This window comes from Canis lupus, chromosome 8 (assembly GCF_011100685.1).
Source record: "Canis lupus familiaris isolate Mischka breed German Shepherd chromosome 8, alternate assembly UU_Cfam_GSD_1.0, whole genome shotgun sequence".
NCBI lineage: Eukaryota > Metazoa > Chordata > Mammalia > Carnivora > Canidae > Canis > Canis lupus.
In genome coordinates, this window is record NC_049229.1 from 68,628,087 (window position 1) to 68,645,290 (window position 17,204).

A 17,204-nucleotide genomic window follows, 5' to 3' on the forward strand; every position below is an offset into this window, starting at 1 on the left:
CACAGGCAGAGGGAGAAGCAGGCTCCATGCAGGGAGCCCGACGTGGGACTCGATCCTGGGACTCCAGGATCACGCCCTGGGCTGAAGGCGATGCTCAACCCCTGAGCCACCCGGGCTTCTTTTGACTCTCCTGCTCTGCCCAGGAGAACGTAGCTTAACTACAGAATTCTGTACCTAGTGGGTTTCTGGCGAATTTAAATCATCATTTCATTTCCCCCGTGGCGCCCTATATGTGAAACGTAAAAAAAGCAATATTTGTGTTTTAAATAACTTTGTAGTGACCTTCTTCTTAAAATTTGGAAGTACAACGCCTTCTATCCTGCTAGGCATAGTCGACGTATACTTTCAACCCATTTACATTGCTCATTTTTTTTGCCAGGATTTCTGTTCCTTGTGGCTAACTTTAGAAAATAGAATTCGTCTTGGCTGTTAAATTCCTTTGGTTAAAACATTTGAGTTCACACTAGCATGTAAATGTCCCTTTAAAATTAGCTTTTTTTTTTTTTTTTTGGTTGTTTGGAGTTAACAAATTATTTCACAGTTACCATGTTTTTCTTGGAGTCAGGAGAGGGTACTGTCTGATGTTGCATATGTTACTTTTTTCTCAAGTACTTGGCTACATCTTCACATATCTGTAGAAAGAAATCTATTTCTTTGTCCTTCTGGGTAATTATCACCAGCTCCATGTGAGATATACATGCAAGGCAATATCTGCAGATTCCTATCATTTTTATGAGTATAATTGACACACAATGTTACGCTGGTTTCAGGTGTGCAACATAGTGATTTAACATCTCTATGTGCCCTGCTCACCACAAGTATAGCTGCCATCTGTTACCATGTAACACTACCTCTCGAATAATCTTATTTATTTATTTATTTACAAGATTTTATTTATTTATTTGAAAGACAGAGCACAAGCAGGGGGAGATGCAGAGGGAGAGGGAGAAGCTGACTCCCCGCCAAGCAGGGAGCCTGATGCGGGACTCAATCCCAAGACCCTGAGATCAGGACCCAAGCTGACGTCAGATGCTTAACTGACTGAACCACCCAGGCGCCCCTTGAATAATCCTTGTGAATCATGTTTTCTTCTTCTCCTAAGTTACAGTGATTAGGAAATTTTAAATAGAAACCAGGTTATTTTAGGTATTCTTGATCTACTCAGCTCTCCAAAAATAAAACCTATGACTACTCTACCCTAAAGGGTACATTCTAAGCTGTTGCTTCATATAAAATGTCAGACTTCCAAAACTTATGTTTAAAAAAAAAATGAAGGAAAAAATAATACAAGAGGCCTGCCAAGGGGTTTTCTTTTCCTGGTTAAGAGTAGAGTTTGGTTTTCAGGAAACTTCCTCTAAGAGAATAATTTGTTTTCATAGTGAATTCAATGTTTCTGTATAATATTCTTTTAATAAGTAAAAGTAAATCAGCATGATAGCCTGGGAGTCACCCCAAGATATAGAATAGAGATTGTAAGAAAGCTGGTGAGCGGGCTGGCAACCCCTGGATGGAATGGGCCATGGTTTTCCCCAAGCAGTTAATTACAGGACAGTGAAGGCAGAGGTGGGGAGGGGGAGGAGGGGGCGGAGGGGGCCTGTCAGAAGCCCTGGTCTCTGCTCCCCTTCTGGAGAGGGTCATATGGGTGCATATGCATCTCTAGCTGGAGAGCTGGCCCTTGGTCCGGTAGCCATGGCTCAGTTGGGGGATCTTTCAGACAAGATGAATTGGAGGCAAGCCTCCTTTGGCTGTAAAAGATCACATCATCATCATCATCATCATCATCATCATTATTTAATATATAATTTCTAATAATTATTATAATAATTCTAATAATTATTATAATTCTAATAATAATTATTAAAGATTTTATTTATTCATTTGAGAGAAAGAGCATGAGCAGGGGGAGTGGGAGAGAGAGAAGCAGACTCCCTACTGAGCAGGGAGCCCAATGTGGGACTCGATCCCAGGACCCCAAGATCATGACCTGAGCCGAAGGCAGACGCTTCACCGACTAAACCACTTAGGTGTCCCAAGGCCACATTATTATCACTTTACATTATTTTGGCTGCCGTCCTGATACAGACTTGAAGTAGACGGGACACAGGGCATTCTGATTTTTAAACACTAAGTGTTGTCAGAGAAGCTTTGGGTTCAGTGTTTTGAGTTTTGGGCACATATGTTTGTGCTGCTTGCTCAGAGACAGGAATGTGCCATCATGAACAGGCCACACTGGTAGATAGTGAGCTATCAAAGTGCTCAGGATGGTTCAGCTCAAGGTAAGGGTGTGGTGGGTGCTATGTCTATGCCGCAGTCACCCCTGCCTAGTAGACGGCAGGGTCTACCCAGTGGCCCCAGTATTGCCTCTGAGGCCTTATATCAGGATTCTAATCCCTTTCCATGACAGTACTTCACTTACTTGAAGAAAGTTATCGTGACCTCTCAGCTTTGACTTACTTTTTATTATCCTCTGTATCACTTCAGTAGCATAACAGTGAGAACTGCAGTCTCGGGAAAGATAATTCACTAACAGATTGAGTTCATGGCTTCCTGAGACAGGGGGAAGATTGTGGCCAACCTGTCACCTATCAAATGCTGGGCCTGTGGACGTAGAGTTTATCTAGAGGGAGCTATGTCTTAGATCTCTTTTCCTTGGCAACATTCTCCTGTCCCCAGGATTTTTAACCAGTCTCCACCTAAGCTCCCCAAACTTTGTTACTCTTTTTTTTTTTTTTAAGTTTTTATTTATTTATTTGACAGAGAGAATGGAAGCACAAGTAGAGAGAATGACAGAGGGAGAGGGAGAAGCAGATTCCCCATGGAGCAGGGAACCCGATGCGGGACTCGATCCCAGGACCCCAGGATCATGACCTGAACTGAAGGCAGATGAATAACCAGTAGAGCCACCCAGGTGCCCCTAAACTTTGTTATTCCTGTTCCCTTTTGCCTTTGGCTTTTTTTTTTTTTTTTTTTAATATTGAGAGCTGGTTGCCCTGTCGTGCATCTTAACTCTAGAGAACCTCAGCCTGCAAAGTTTGCTTTCTTTTTGTTAGATTGACTTTCAGATGAGGAGATTTGGTGTGCTGAGCTTGGGTTGCCAGATCGTGGAGAAAGGAGAATCAGAGTTTGTGAAGGCACATATTTAAAAAATTCTTGGTAATATTAAAGTCTTTTCAGTGATGTGGTTGGAGCAGGCTAGCAGAATGCAGTGAGAAGATCCCCTTATATATCGCTGTTGTGGGTGTAGATACAGGAGAGTGCTTCACAAAGAAGAGTTCGTGGCCACATCATGCAGATTGGAGGATAAATGGATAGAAAGGAATGGAGGGAATGCAAGCTATAGGGACATGGCCAGAAATCTGCAACACTTCATATGCTTGAATACGGTGTCATCTTTTAAAAATGTTTGTGTTATCAGTAACAGCAGGGAAAGTGCCTGTGCATTGCATTAAGAGTCAAAAGCAAGATATAAAACTGTATATACTGTGTGATTCAAGTAAACAGACAAAATCTGTGCAAAAAGTCTAGAAGTATACCAAGAGTTATCATTGATTGGTGGTGGGTTTGTTTTTTTTTTTCCTGAGTGGTAAAATTGCGATTTTTTCTTTTTTTATACTTTTTAGTTGGTTTCTAAATATTCCCTGGTGTACTAAGCAGAAGAAACTTGGGTTTTAAAAATGTGTGTCTCTTACCCTGATCTTCACTGCACTGAGAAAAACAGCAGGGCTCAGAGCAAATGTCCGGAGGCTGGAGTTGGCTTGCAAGTGTTCTCAAGAAGACAAGGAATCATGGTTTGGAGTGCAATTCATAATAAGCCCATTGTATACATGCATGACTAATTTCCATTTCAGTGCTAGGAGAGTGCTATAAGATTTTAATGTAAAATGTAGATTAAAATATAGTCATTGTCCCATGTATCTGGGATTGTCTGCTTTGTTATGCATTAACGAGCGAATAATTCGTATTTATCCTTTTAAATTTTGCTTGTGTGTTCTGACTGTAATCTGGCAGCTTGCGTGTTGCATACTTGATAACCCTTTTGCGGACTTTTTTTATGGGTTATAATCAGAACCCTATTAAATAACAGATCAGAGAATTACTAAATATGACCAAAATCTTCTGGTAGAGATGCTCATATGCAAGTGGGTCCTGCCGTTCCCGGACATCAAAACCTTCTAGTCTCAGGACTTAGCCTCCGAGACTGCTGTTGTAAGCAGGCTAGAGATCGCCCTTCAGTAGTCTCTGCTACATTGACGTTTGCTCCTGATATTCAGAATGATTCTTGTAGCTACCATTTATTGATTGGCTGGACGTCGCAATAGATCTTTGGGATATGTGAGCCCATTTCACCTCTCCACAGTTCTTTGAGGTAGCTGATATCATGCCCATTTTACAGATGAGAAAACAACCTCTAGGAGATTGGATCATTTACCCTAGGTTACATAAATCCGGGACTGGCCCCCAGGGCCTGGCTGGACATGCCTTCTTTCCACCATCCATGTTGCTTTGCTTAGCAGTATTATTTAAATTCAGATTACTCAAATCAAACCAAATACTTAGGAAAGGAATAACCGAAGAACTTGAAATGAGGGCTCTCTTCTCAAGGTTTAACTTGATTTGCAAAATGTCGCAAATATTGTAGATCCTATTTGGCACATGATCATGTGAAATATTATGTATGGTCCCTTCACAAATTTTATTAGAGAGGGACAACTAACAAATTGAATTTGAAGGTCTCTGCCAGGAATGAAAATAACAAATAATTAGTTCTTTATCCTGGTTTAACTGCAACTAGAGAACAGTTTGTGTCCCTCTCTCCCCTACACTGTGCTTTCTCCTTGTCTTGCTCCTTACAAACAGTTCTATTACAGAAAATAACTTTGGGGGTTTTTTTTAGATGGAACACACTGTAGTTTCTCTCATTTTTCCCATAAATTGCCATCCCCGGTTTAGACAGGCATTATTTAGTGAATTATGGAGACGGTTTACTAGATATATTCAGTTTCCCAGATTGTAAGAAGGGTTATATTTAAACTTTATATTATGATGGAGCGCCTGGCTGGCTCAGTCGATTAAGCATCTGACTCTTGATTTTGGCTCAAGTCAGGATCTCAGGGTCATGAGATCGAGCCCCACAGCAGGCCGTGCCCTCAGCGTGGAATCTGCTTGAGATTCTCTCTCCCTCTCCTTTTGCCCCTCTCCACCCCCCTCTCTGATATAAATAAATAAAATCTTTAAAAAATAAAAAAACTTTATATTATGAAATGTCCAAATGTATATAAAAGTAGAAAGAAAAATACCTTTTATTTTTTACTTGGCTTCATGATCTATCAACATGTTCCCAGTTTTGTTTTATTTATTATCCCCCCTATGATTTAGTTCCCTCACCCCATTAGGATTATTTTAAGGTAAATCCAAAACATTGTATCATTTTATCTATAAATATGTCAGCATATATTTCTTTTTTTTTTTTTTTAAGATTTTATTTACCTATTCGTGAGAGACACAGAGAGAGAGAGAGGGGCAGAGACACAGGCAGAGAGCGAAGCAGGCTCCATGCAGGGAGCCTGACGTGGGACTCAATCCTAGGTCTCCAGGATCATGCCCTGGGCCGAAGGTGGCACTAAACCACTGGGCCACCAGGGCTCCCCGTCAGTATATATTTCTAAGATATAAGGACTCTCTCTTTAAAAAATCCATAATACCCTTATCACAAATTGATCATTAAAAATTAACTTCTTAATACTGTGTCAACGTTCAGATTTTTCCAGTTTTCTAATAAATAACTTCTTTATAGCAGCCTATTGAGATATAGTTCACAGAACATAAAATTCACCCTTTCAAACTGTATAAAACATTGGTTTTTAGTATGTTCACAAAGTTGTACAGCCATCCCCACTCTCTAATTTCAGAACATTGTCATCACCCCAAAAGATAGTCCATACCCATTATAGCATTTCATGTCCCCCTTGCCCCCCGCCCCCCAACCATCAATCTACTGACTCTGTGGATGTGACTGTTGTGGACATTTTGTATAAAAGGAATCATGCAGTCTGGGGCCTTCTGCCGCTGTCTTCTCTCACTTAGCATGTCTTCAAGGTACATCCGTGCCATAGCAGGTGTCGATACGTCATTCCTTCTGACGGCTGAATAATACTCTGTTGCACAGAGATGCAACATCCTGTTCATCTGTTCATCAGTTGATGGACACTTGGGTTGTTAATAAATGATTTTTCATAATCAGTTCATTAATGTCCTTTCTGCCCATATATATTTCCATTATATTGACTCTTCAGCCTTGTAGGATTCTTATATTACCAGACCCATGCCCCAGAATTCAAATAACCCATGATACCAGGGTTAGCCTCATCTGACCGCCAATGCTATATTAAAACTTGATTCATGTGTAGTTTGATCATTTTAAGACCTTTTTAAAATTATGTAAGCGGAGTTAGGATTTTAATCTGCTGTAAGTCCTCGGGCTTCCGGCACAGCAGATAAAAGTGATGTATCCGCACACTGTCCGGGACCTTGCTCTTCTCACTGCGGCATAGAGACATCTCCCTTACTCCTCTCCCAGTGCACCCCGGGGGGAGGAGCCCCACGGTCTGCTCACCCAGTCCCTGTGGGTGGTCTTTGGCTTTACAGCTGATGCTGCAGTGCTTGAGCTTGTGCATGTGGCATTTTTGCATTGTTTCCAGTGTGTCTTAGACTCAGACAGATTCCTAGAAACAGGACTGCTCGTCGGAGGATGAGAGCATGTGTGACTTTGCCAGGTGTCAGCAACAGGATCTTCCACGCTACTTAAGTAATTACCCACTTTGTCTTACAGCTTAGCAGATGCAGTGTGCCTCCTCCAGTTTCAAACGTGGACATCTTGTACATTTTGAAATGGATAATTAGAGGGTCTTGATCTGAGGGTCCTGAGTTCAAGCCCCACATTGGGCTCCGCACTGGGTGTAGACCCTACTAAAATTAAATTAACTTAAATTAAATTAAATTTAAAAAATACATGAAACCTATAAATAGATTCCTTCCAGTTGGGGCACCGGGGTGGCTCAGTCGGTTGAGCAGCCAACTCTTTTTCTTTTTTTTTTTTTAAAGATTTTTTTTATTCATGAAGACATACAGAGAGAGAGAGAGAGAGGCAGAGACACAGGCAGAGGGAGAAGCAGGCTCCATGCAGGGAGCCTGACGTGGGACTCGATCCCCGGTTCCCAGGATCACACCCTGGACTGAAGGCAGCGCTAAACTGCTGAGACACCCGGGCTGCCCCAAGTAGCCAACTCTTGATCTCAGCTTAGGTCATGATCTCGGGGTCATGAGATCAAGCCCCTCAGCAGGCTCTGTGCTGGGCGTGGAGTCTGCTTGGGATTCTCTCTCTTTTTCTCTAAAAAACCAAAATTAAATAAATGGATAATTAGGAATTCTAGAGTCACATGGCCAGATATGCTAAAATTAGACTTTGGATTTCTACACATAACCACATACATGTCACGCTTTGCGTAATTAAATTTATTCTGAAATCTAATGGGAAATTCTAAAATTCTACTTACCAGATATTGCACATTGAGTTGTTACTATGATGTGAGGGAAAAGGGCGGCTTGGTCTTTAGGTTGTAACTCATAATAATAAGCATTGGTAGGTTGGACTTGCTAGACTCAAATTTCTATATTTCAAAACTATAGTTTTGAAAATATATCATCATGGATAGTACTTTTTTTTTCTTCAAAGATTTTATTTATTTATTTATTTATTTATTTATTTATTTATTTATTTATTTGAGAGAGCACCAGTGGTAGGAAGGGCAGATGGAGAATCAGACTCTACTCTGAGCAGGGAGCCCTACATGGGGCTTGATCCCAGGACCCTGGATTCATGAGCTGAAGGCAGAGGCTTCACCAACTGAGCCACCCAAGAGCCCCACAGATAGTACTTCTTGAAGTCTGGGTATTCCAATCCTACTACCTAGAAAGACTGAAAAAAAAAATTTCATTTCAGGCTTCATTGTGAATGTTCTATTTTATTTTATTTTATTTTATTTTATTTTATTTTATTTTATTTTATTTTATTTTTTCTATTCTATTTTATTTTATTTTATTTTATTTTTAAGATTTTATTTTATTTATTCATGAGAGACACAGAGAGAGAGAGGCAGAGACACAGGCAGAAGGAGAAGCAGGCTCCATGCAGGGAGCCTGACATGGGACTTGATCCCAGGACTCCAGGATCATGCCCTGGGCTGAAGGAGATGCTAAACCGCTGAGCCACCGGGGCTGCCCCATTGTGAATGTTTTAGACCTAAGATTGCAAATAACTTTTCTTAGAGCCTAAGATTTTTAGTTACTGTACCTTAGAGTCATTTTGCAGGAAATTTAACTCTTGGCAGTTTCTTGAGGACCTTCTATTAAATAGGAAACCAAGGAACTACTGGCCTTAAATCCTCCCCGTATGGCAAGACCTAGGGCCTGTCCCCTTCAGCCCTGGGGCTCAGCTCCCTGGTGCATGGTTGGGTCTTTCTATGAACTTACTCTGGGTGGCAAAGTCATAGAAACTCAGAACACTCTTCCCACACGAATTAAGATCAGATTTCAGGGTGGGAAGAGACATCCCTAGAGCACATTTGGACTAAAATTGAAGCCTAAGGTCACTGCCTGTCGGGGACACACTGGTTCTAGCGCCCTGGCCCTTACGCCCAGACCTGAGGTCCTACCCCTATATCCCCTGCATCCCTCACTTTGCCAGGCACGAGTAAGAAAGAGGACCCTCTGGGGTCTTCCTCGGCCCCTCCTGTGTCTGCTGGACGTGGCTGAGGGCACTTGCAGGTCCGATCCCCCTGCAGGTGCCTCTAACCATAACTGAAACACTACACTAACTCTTCTCACACCACATTCCAGGGGCTCGATTGCACCCTGATGTCCAAAAGCATCTGGTCATCTGGGTGTAGCCGTGAATAATAGCTCCCGCCTCTCGCAGGCCTCTGCATCCCAGACACGCTGCGGAGAGCTCCCCACTCCTCATTCCAGATCCTCCCAGCAGCCCTGCAGACTGCATGCTCTTGTCCTTCCTTTACAAAGAAGCCAGGGCTCGGAAAGGTAGAGACTTCTCTGAGGCCCTGTAGTAAGCCGACCCGAGAGTGAGGCCGTCCTGTCTGATTTGCTCATTCCTCTGCTTCTCAGTCTCCCTTGAGATCTGAGATTCCGACCGTCCTGGTAGCGCTCCAGTGAGTGCGTTCTAAATACATACCATTTATCATTCACTCTCCTTTTATTTGAGGAATTCTTCTTTCGTGCTACGTGTCTCTGTGTTGCCCCTAGGAACAATTAAAATGTCATTTTAAAAAATCCCTTTTATGAACCAGAAGAATGTCTCATATCTTAGTGTCATGTGGAAGTAAAGGAGTCATTTATCTTTGCACCTGATGAGCGGGAAATTGTGTTTGAACCTTTCCCTGTGCTATTTCTTGTCGGTTTTAAAGATCGCTTGTCTGCAAATGACTCATTATAGCTGCTCTTATGTCCTCCCGTGCTCACGATCCAGGCTGGTGCTTGTTCACGCTGGACCTTAGGAGGCATTTTTTTCTTCCAGAATTTTCCCTGTATGGCGGCCGCCTTTCTTCCTTGCGTGGCTAATCATGTCTAGACGTGGAAACGTGGAAGTAACCTGCTGAGGTGTGTCGTGTGCAAAATAAGCACTTAGTAGGCACATTGCTGGCAGTGGTGGTGCTGCTGCTGACGTCAGTGGCGACAAAACCCAAGGACATTATCCAGCTGGGTGCATAGCACTAACGAGGTCTCTGCGACTTCCTGTCACTCCGAGGGCGGTCACCATGCCCCCGCTCCATCCTCTGTTTTCCTTTCCTGATTTCTCATCAGAATTTTAAGAATTCTGTGTGCTTTTGATGATGCTCTAGTACAGCTTAATAGACAAGACCTGTCACCCCCTGTGGGGAGCCTGCCACGTGCAGTTGGCCTTTTCATGAGCTTCCAGAGCCCTGGGTGCCCTTTATGGAGAAGGACAGAACTAGGTTATTATGAGACTGAATTTTGAAGTTATGACGCAAGAAAACATAAAAACTTCATAGTGACTCAGAAATGCTAACATAATGCCTTCTCTTGGTATCAGGACTTTTGTTTTTTTGTTTGTTTTTTGAGATTTTATTTATTCATGAGAGACACAGAGAGAGAGAGGCAGAAACACAGGCAGAGGGAGAAGCAGGCTCCATGCGGGGAGCCCAATGCGGGACTTGATCCCAGGACCCCGGGATCATGCTAGTGGGCAGGTGCCCCGGAGGTGGGGAAGGACAGAGCACGGGAGGTGGCGGGAGGTGTGGTGCTCTGGCTGGGGGTAGTGCCTGTGCCCTTTGCCATCTTCTGTCACATTTGAAAAAAGAGGGAAGCCTGGCTCCCCTGCCTTAGGGACTAGAAAGTTTTGAGGTGTTAAAAACTTGGCATTCAGGGGCAGCCCAGGTGGCTCAGCGGTTTAGTGCCACCTTCAGCCCAGGGCGTGATCACTGGAGACCTGGGATCGAGTCCCGCGTCAGGCTCCCTGCATGGAACCTGCTTCTCCCTCTGCCTGTGTCTCTGCCTCTCTCTCTCTGTGTCTCTCATGAATAAATAAATAATTAAAATCTTTAAAAAACAAACAAAAAAAAACCTTGGCATTCTGTACAGTTTTGTCATTGTCTTTAAGAACCTAAATTGAGGCCGGTTTAATTCTGTGATGCACAAAATAAATTCTCCTGGCATTTCAAATAAATTCTGCTAGCATTTCAAATAATTTTTTTGATTTCAAAATCGTGTTAGGTTTACAGAGAAGTTGCGAGGATGGTACAGACAGTCCCCATCTACCCCGCACCCAGTTTCCCCAGTGATTGACATTTTACATTAGTATGCCACAATGATGACATTTTTAAGAAATTTTTGTTTTTTATCTTCTTTTTAAAAGATTTATTTATTTGAGAGAGAGAGAGAGAACATGATGGGGCAGGGCAGATGGAGAGGGAGAGAATCTCAAGCAAACTCCACGCTTAACATAGAGCCCGAATCAGGGCTCCCTCCCATGACCCTGAGGTCATGACCTGAGCTGAAATCAAGAGTCAGATGCTTAATCATCTGCACCACCCAGGAGTTCTGGTGATACTTTTTTTTTTTTTTTTTTTTTTTACTTGGAGGCTCACTTTATTTGGATTTCCTTTGTTTATCCCTGGCATCCTTTTTCTGTTGTCCCAGGATCTCATCCAGGATTACATTCGGTCATCCTGTTTCCCGAGGCTCCTCTAACATGACATTTTCTCAGATTTTCCTTGTTTCTGATGACCTTGACAGTATTGAGGAGCCCTGATCAGATAATCCATTGTCCTTCAACTTGGGTGTGCTGAGTAGGTCCGGAGGACTGTAGAGGTACAGTGCATTTCCGTCACATCCTATCCAGAGTGCGAACTGTCGACATGACTCATCACCATGACGCTGGCCTGGATAGAGTTTGCCAGCCTTGACCACATTGGCATGACTTCTCCGTCCCACCTCCACATTGGACTGTGCAGAAGGCAGTCGCTGTGCTGCCCACACTCATGGAGTAGAGGACTGTGCTCTACCTCCTTTCTTTTTTAAACATTTTCATTCTTTATTTATTTGATAGAGAGAGAGAGAGAACACAAGCAGGGGGAGTGGCAGAGGGAAAGGGAGAAGCAGACTCCCCACTGAGCAGGGAGCCCAATCCGGGGCTCCATCCCAGGACCTGAGCAAAGGCAGATGCTTCACCAACTGAGCCACCCAGGTGCCTCTGTGCTCCATGTCCTTGAGGATGAAGTACCTACATAAATTATCTGGAATTTGCACAGGAGATGTATCTTTTCTTGCCCATTTAATCATTTACTCAGTAATTACATCAGCATAGACTCGTGGATATTTTATACTTTAGGCTCTAATCCAGTGCTACTTTATGTATTTTGTTGCTGAAATTGTCCAGCTCCAGCTACTGGGGGAGCTCTTTCAGTTGACTCCTGGGTTCCTTTGACTTGGCCCCATCAGTATAGGGTTTGGGGTTCTTTTGAGCACTTCCTTAATCTCTGGCAGTAAAGATACTGTAAGCTCAAGTACGTGCCCTGCCCCTACCCCAGGTTAGGGCAATTCCCTCAAGAAGTCCTTGTTCTTTTGTTGTTATGGGATCGTGTTATAAACTAGGATTTGGGTGCTGGGTGTGTCATTGTTTACAGTACCCTCGGAAGGCAGAGCTAAGAAATGTGTTTATACTGGGGCGCCCGGGTGACTCAGTTAAGCGTCCAATTCTTGGTTTCAGCTCAGGTCATGATCTCATGGGTCATGATCTCATGACGTGGGATCGAGCCCTACGTCAGTCTCCCCACTCAGTGGAAAATCTGCTTGAAGATTCTCTCCCTCTGCCCCTCCCCCACTCATGCACACTCTCTCTCGTTCTAAAATAAATAAATAAATCTTAAAAAATAAGAAATGTGTTTATATTAACCCATGTTTACATACATAGATATAATTTTCTATCTGTAGCTATAAGGCTCAACATTGCTTGTACTGAGGTCTCCTACCCCCTGGCCCATTCAGCAACCTGCCCTCCTGACCCTTGCATGTCTGTAGCCTCCTTCTGCAACAGCGAGAAGCCTGGTCCCCACCATCCTCCATGCTGTTACTTAATTGTTCACTGTTAGGGTTCATGATAGTGGTTTCAGAGGTGTTGACCATGCCCTGTGGGAAACAACGTTACAGACCCAAGCACAGTGCTTAGATGCGCGCACCTTCCCACCTGCCCCCTTCCGTGAGGTTATAGCACATACTTGTAGTATAGTTTGATTCTTTTATCCCTCATGGGTTCCCCCATCCCCTGATTTTTGTTTTCATACATTAAAGTTCATTCTTTGTGCTCTAAGAGTCTGTAGGTTTTGACAGATGCACAGTGTCACATAGCCACCATGCAGCATCATACAGAATCCTTTTACCACCCTGCTCTGGCGCCTTACCTATTCGGTCCCCTACCCCCACCTGGCCAACCTCTGGCAACCACCGATCTGGCTTTTGTCTCTGTAATTTTGCCTTTTATGGAATGTCATATAAATGGAATCTTACAGAATGTAGCCTTTCAGCCTGGCTGCTTTCGCTGAGCAGCATGGGTTTAAGACTCATCCTTGTCCTTGCGTGGATTGCTTCCCTGCTTTTTTTTTTCCCCCTGAATCATATTCCATTGTCTGGTTGTTTATCCACTCACCATTAAAGGACATCTTGGTTGGTTCCAATTTTTTATAATTATGAATAAAACTGCTATAAATATTAAATGCAGGTTTTATGTAGACATAAGTTTTCAAATAGTGGATTAAATTCCTAACGTCACACAATGACTGGATCATATTGTAAGACTATATTTAGCAACCGTCAAACTGTCTTCCAAAGTGGCTGCACCATTTTGCATTCCCACCAGCAATGAATGGGAGTCCCTGTTGCTCTGCATCCTGGCCAGCAATTGCTATTTTGTTTGTTTTTTGGATTTTAGCCACCCTAATAGGTGTATAGAGATATCTCATTATTGTTTTAATTTGCATTTCCCTAATGACAAAAGATGTTGAGCATCTTTTCATATGCTTATTTGCCATCTGTAGATCTTCTTTGGTGAAGTGTCTGTTCAGATCTTTTGCCCATTTTTTTAATTGGGCTGCTTGTGTTCTGACTGTGGAGTTTTAAGCATTCTTTTTTTATATTCCGTATACAGGTCCTTTATCAGATACGTGATTTGCAAATATCTTCTCCCAGTTCGTGGTTTGTCTTTTCATCCTTGTAACAATGTCTTTCACGGAGCAAACATTTTTATAATTTTAATGAAGGCCAAGCAATCTTTTTTTTTTTCTTTCATAGATTGTGCTTTTGGTGTTGTATCTAAGAAGTCACCAAACCCAAGGTCACATGGAGTTTTCTCCAATGTTTTCATCATCTAGAAGTTTTATAGTTTCGCACTTTACACTCGGGTCTTTGGTCCATTTTGAGTTAGTTTCTGCGTAAGGGGTGAGGTTTTTGTCTAGGTTCATTGTTCCAGCACCTTGGTTGAAAATTTCTGCTGAATTCTCTTTGCACCTTTGCCAGTTCTGCCAGTATTTTAAAATTGATATCCTTTTCTATCTTACCTGTCTTCAGTTCCATAAAAAGTTACGTTGACTGAGGGGAAAGTTCTGATTGCGTTTCTGCTTGTCTTACAGCAAGACCACTGGTACAGACCCTGCCTTTAAGGACCACTGTCAACAATGGCACCGTGTTACCAAAGAAACCTAGTGGCTCTCTACCATCCCCCTCCGGGGCCAGGAAAGAAACTGCTGTGCCAGCTGCAACCAAAAGGTAGGTACAGAGTGCCGGAACCCAACTTTGAAAGGGGTTCCATCTCAGATTTAAAATAAACATTGCCTTTTTATATGACACCTCTTAATTTCTTGTCTGAATTAAAACTTGTAAAAGTACAACATTTGGTGTGTTGCCCTCTCAGGACCTATATGAATTTATTATTCTGCTGTTTTTAGACTAAATCTTACTGTCTTTGAAATCTCATTGGCTAACACCATGGTGTGCCATTTTGTATTTTCTCTTAGAGTTCTCTTGAAAATACAAATGAGAGTGTCACCTGTGTAAAAATGAATATGCTCTTAAAAAAAAAAGAAAAAAATGCTCTTCCCAACTTCATACTTGGCACAGAGCAAAATTCAGATTGCCATACCAACCTTAACTTTTTATCTATAAAATTCAGATAAGCTCCTACTTTTAAATGGTGCTTAACAGCAAAGTTCTAGATATTAATGTTGTCTGTCTGATAGAGCATAGTTTGCTCTTAACATCTCTCTAATTTCATGATTGGGATATTAAAATTTTGTATCTTATATGCCAGGCCACTTTTCTAACTTTTTAGGCTCTAGAAAATTAAATACCTGATGGTGGTATAGTCTAGAAAACCTTAAAGAAATCCTTCTGCAGTGCTACCCCTGAACTTGTTATGAGCCCAACCATAGAAGCTATAGAGCTTATTATGGTACTAACTACTTACAGGGGCCAGGCCAGGGAGCAGGAAGGTGCTCTGGGCCATGCTGGCACCTCCAGTGGGCTCGCATGCATTAGATCAGATGCTGGGTTGTGACTTCGATGAAGACATAGAGATCCCATCTTCTCTTTCAAATATGTAGCATTTATACCATCCCTCAACAAGCGAATTTGCATTGTATTTTTATCAGATAGAGCTTCATGTACTTATTGTTTGTGAATTTTAAGAAAATTGGTTTTGCAGGGCATTTTAAAACTTAAATGTTGAAATCCTTAGCCTCATTTCGTATCTAATACTTGCTTGAATCAATTATTTCTAATCAATGTAAAGTGACCTTCTGGATTCTAATTGGCAGCAGTGGATATGGACTATCTTTTTTTTCCCCCGTCTAGATGTCGAAGACTGCCAAGGCTGACTTTATTTTAGGATTCAGATTGCCATCTGTTATAAAACACGTAACATTAAATTTATCATCTCAACCATTTTTAAGTGTACAATTCAGTAGTGTCAAGTACTGTTACACATTGCACAGCAGATCTCAAGAACTTTTTCATCTTTCTTCTGTTTCCTTTTAAAATTATTTATTTAAATTTTAATTCTAGTATGGTTAACACACAGTGTTATGTTGGTTTTGAGTGTACAGTATAGTGATTCAGCCATTCCATATGACACCCCGTGCCCATCCCAACAAGTGCCCTCCTTCATACCCATTACCTACTTCCCCCAGCCCCAACTCACCTCCCCTCTGGTGACCATCAGTTTGAAGAACTTTCTCATCTTGCAAAATCAAATATGTCTACCCATCAAATAGTAATTCCTACCCCAAGCCCTTGGCAATCACCTTCCTACATTCTGTTTCTATGATTTTGACTACTTTAGATACTTCATATGAGTGGAATCATAATGTATTTATGTGTCCCTTTGTGACCACCTTATTTTACTTAGCATGATACACTTGATGTCCATCCATATTGTAGCATATCCCAGGATTTCCTTATTTTTTTAAGGCTGCATAATACAGAAACATACACATACCCCACATTTTCTTTTTCCATCCAACTGTTAATGAACATTTGGTTTGTTTCCACCTCTTGGCTATTATAAATGATGCTACAATGAATATGGCTGTGCAAATAGCTCTTCAAAATCCTACTTTTAATTTTTTTTTGGGAATATATCCAGAAATGGGATTGCTAAGTCATAAGATAATTTTATTTTTAATTTTTTGAGGAACTGCCATGCTGTTTTCCATAATGGCCACACCATTTTACATACCTACCAACAGTGCAAGGTTAGTGGGTTCTAATTTCTTCTCATCCTTGCCAAAAACTTGTTATTTTCTGTTCTTTTGCTAGTGGCCATCCTAATGGATATGAAATGCTATCTCATTGTGGTTTTGATTTGCATTTTCTCATATGATAAGTGATATTGAGCATCCTTTTTTTAAAGTAATCTTTATGCCCCATATAGGACTCGAACTCATGAGTTCGTGATCATGCCCCAAGATCAAGAGTCACATACTCTCTACTGACTGGCCAGCTGGGTAGCTGGATATTGAGCATATTTTTTATTTTTAATGTTTATTGGCCATTTGTGTATCTCCTTTGGAGAAATGTCTATTCAGGTCCTTTGCTCATTTTATTTATTTATTTATTTATTTATTTATTTATTTGAGAGAGAACACAACACACAAGCAGAGGGAGGGGCAAAGGGAGAGGGAGAAGTGGACCCTCTGCTGAGCTGGGAGCTCAATGTGGGATCACAACCTGGGCCAAAGACAGACACCCAACTGAGCCACCCAGGTGCCCTCTTTGCCCATTTTTAATCAAATTATTTGTTTTTCTGTTATTGTTCTTAAACTGTAGAATTTCTTTATATATTTTGGAAAGTGGCTCCATATTAGATATATGATTTGCAGATATTTCCTCCCATTACATAGATTGCCTTTTCACTCTATTAATTGTTTCCTTGATGCACAGAAACTTTTAAGTGTGATGTAGTCCCAAGTGTCTATTTTTAATTTTCGTGCCATATCCAAGAAATCATTGATAAATGCAATATCCTGAAACTTTCCCCTGTGTTTTATTCTGGGAGTTTAATGATTTTAGGTCATGCATTTAGATCTTTAATCCCTTTTGAGTTCATTTTTGTGTATTGTCTAAGA

The 17,204-nt window shown here is 41.7% G+C and overlaps 1 protein-coding gene across 4 annotated transcripts in view; it reads left to right on the forward strand.

Moving 5' to 3' along the window:
* The window catches only part of EML1 (EMAP like 1), a 188,878-nt gene that overhangs the window by 111,137 nt on the left and 60,537 nt on the right, over nucleotides 1-17,204 (forward strand). For all 4 annotated transcript variants that reach the window (XM_038545703.1, XM_038545704.1, XM_038545705.1 and 1 more), the window contains exon 3: nucleotides 14,214-14,349. In XM_038545703.1, coding sequence (XP_038401631.1) covers nucleotides 14,214-14,349 — 136 coding nt within the window. The remainder of the gene's footprint in view (nucleotides 1-14,213; nucleotides 14,350-17,204) is intronic.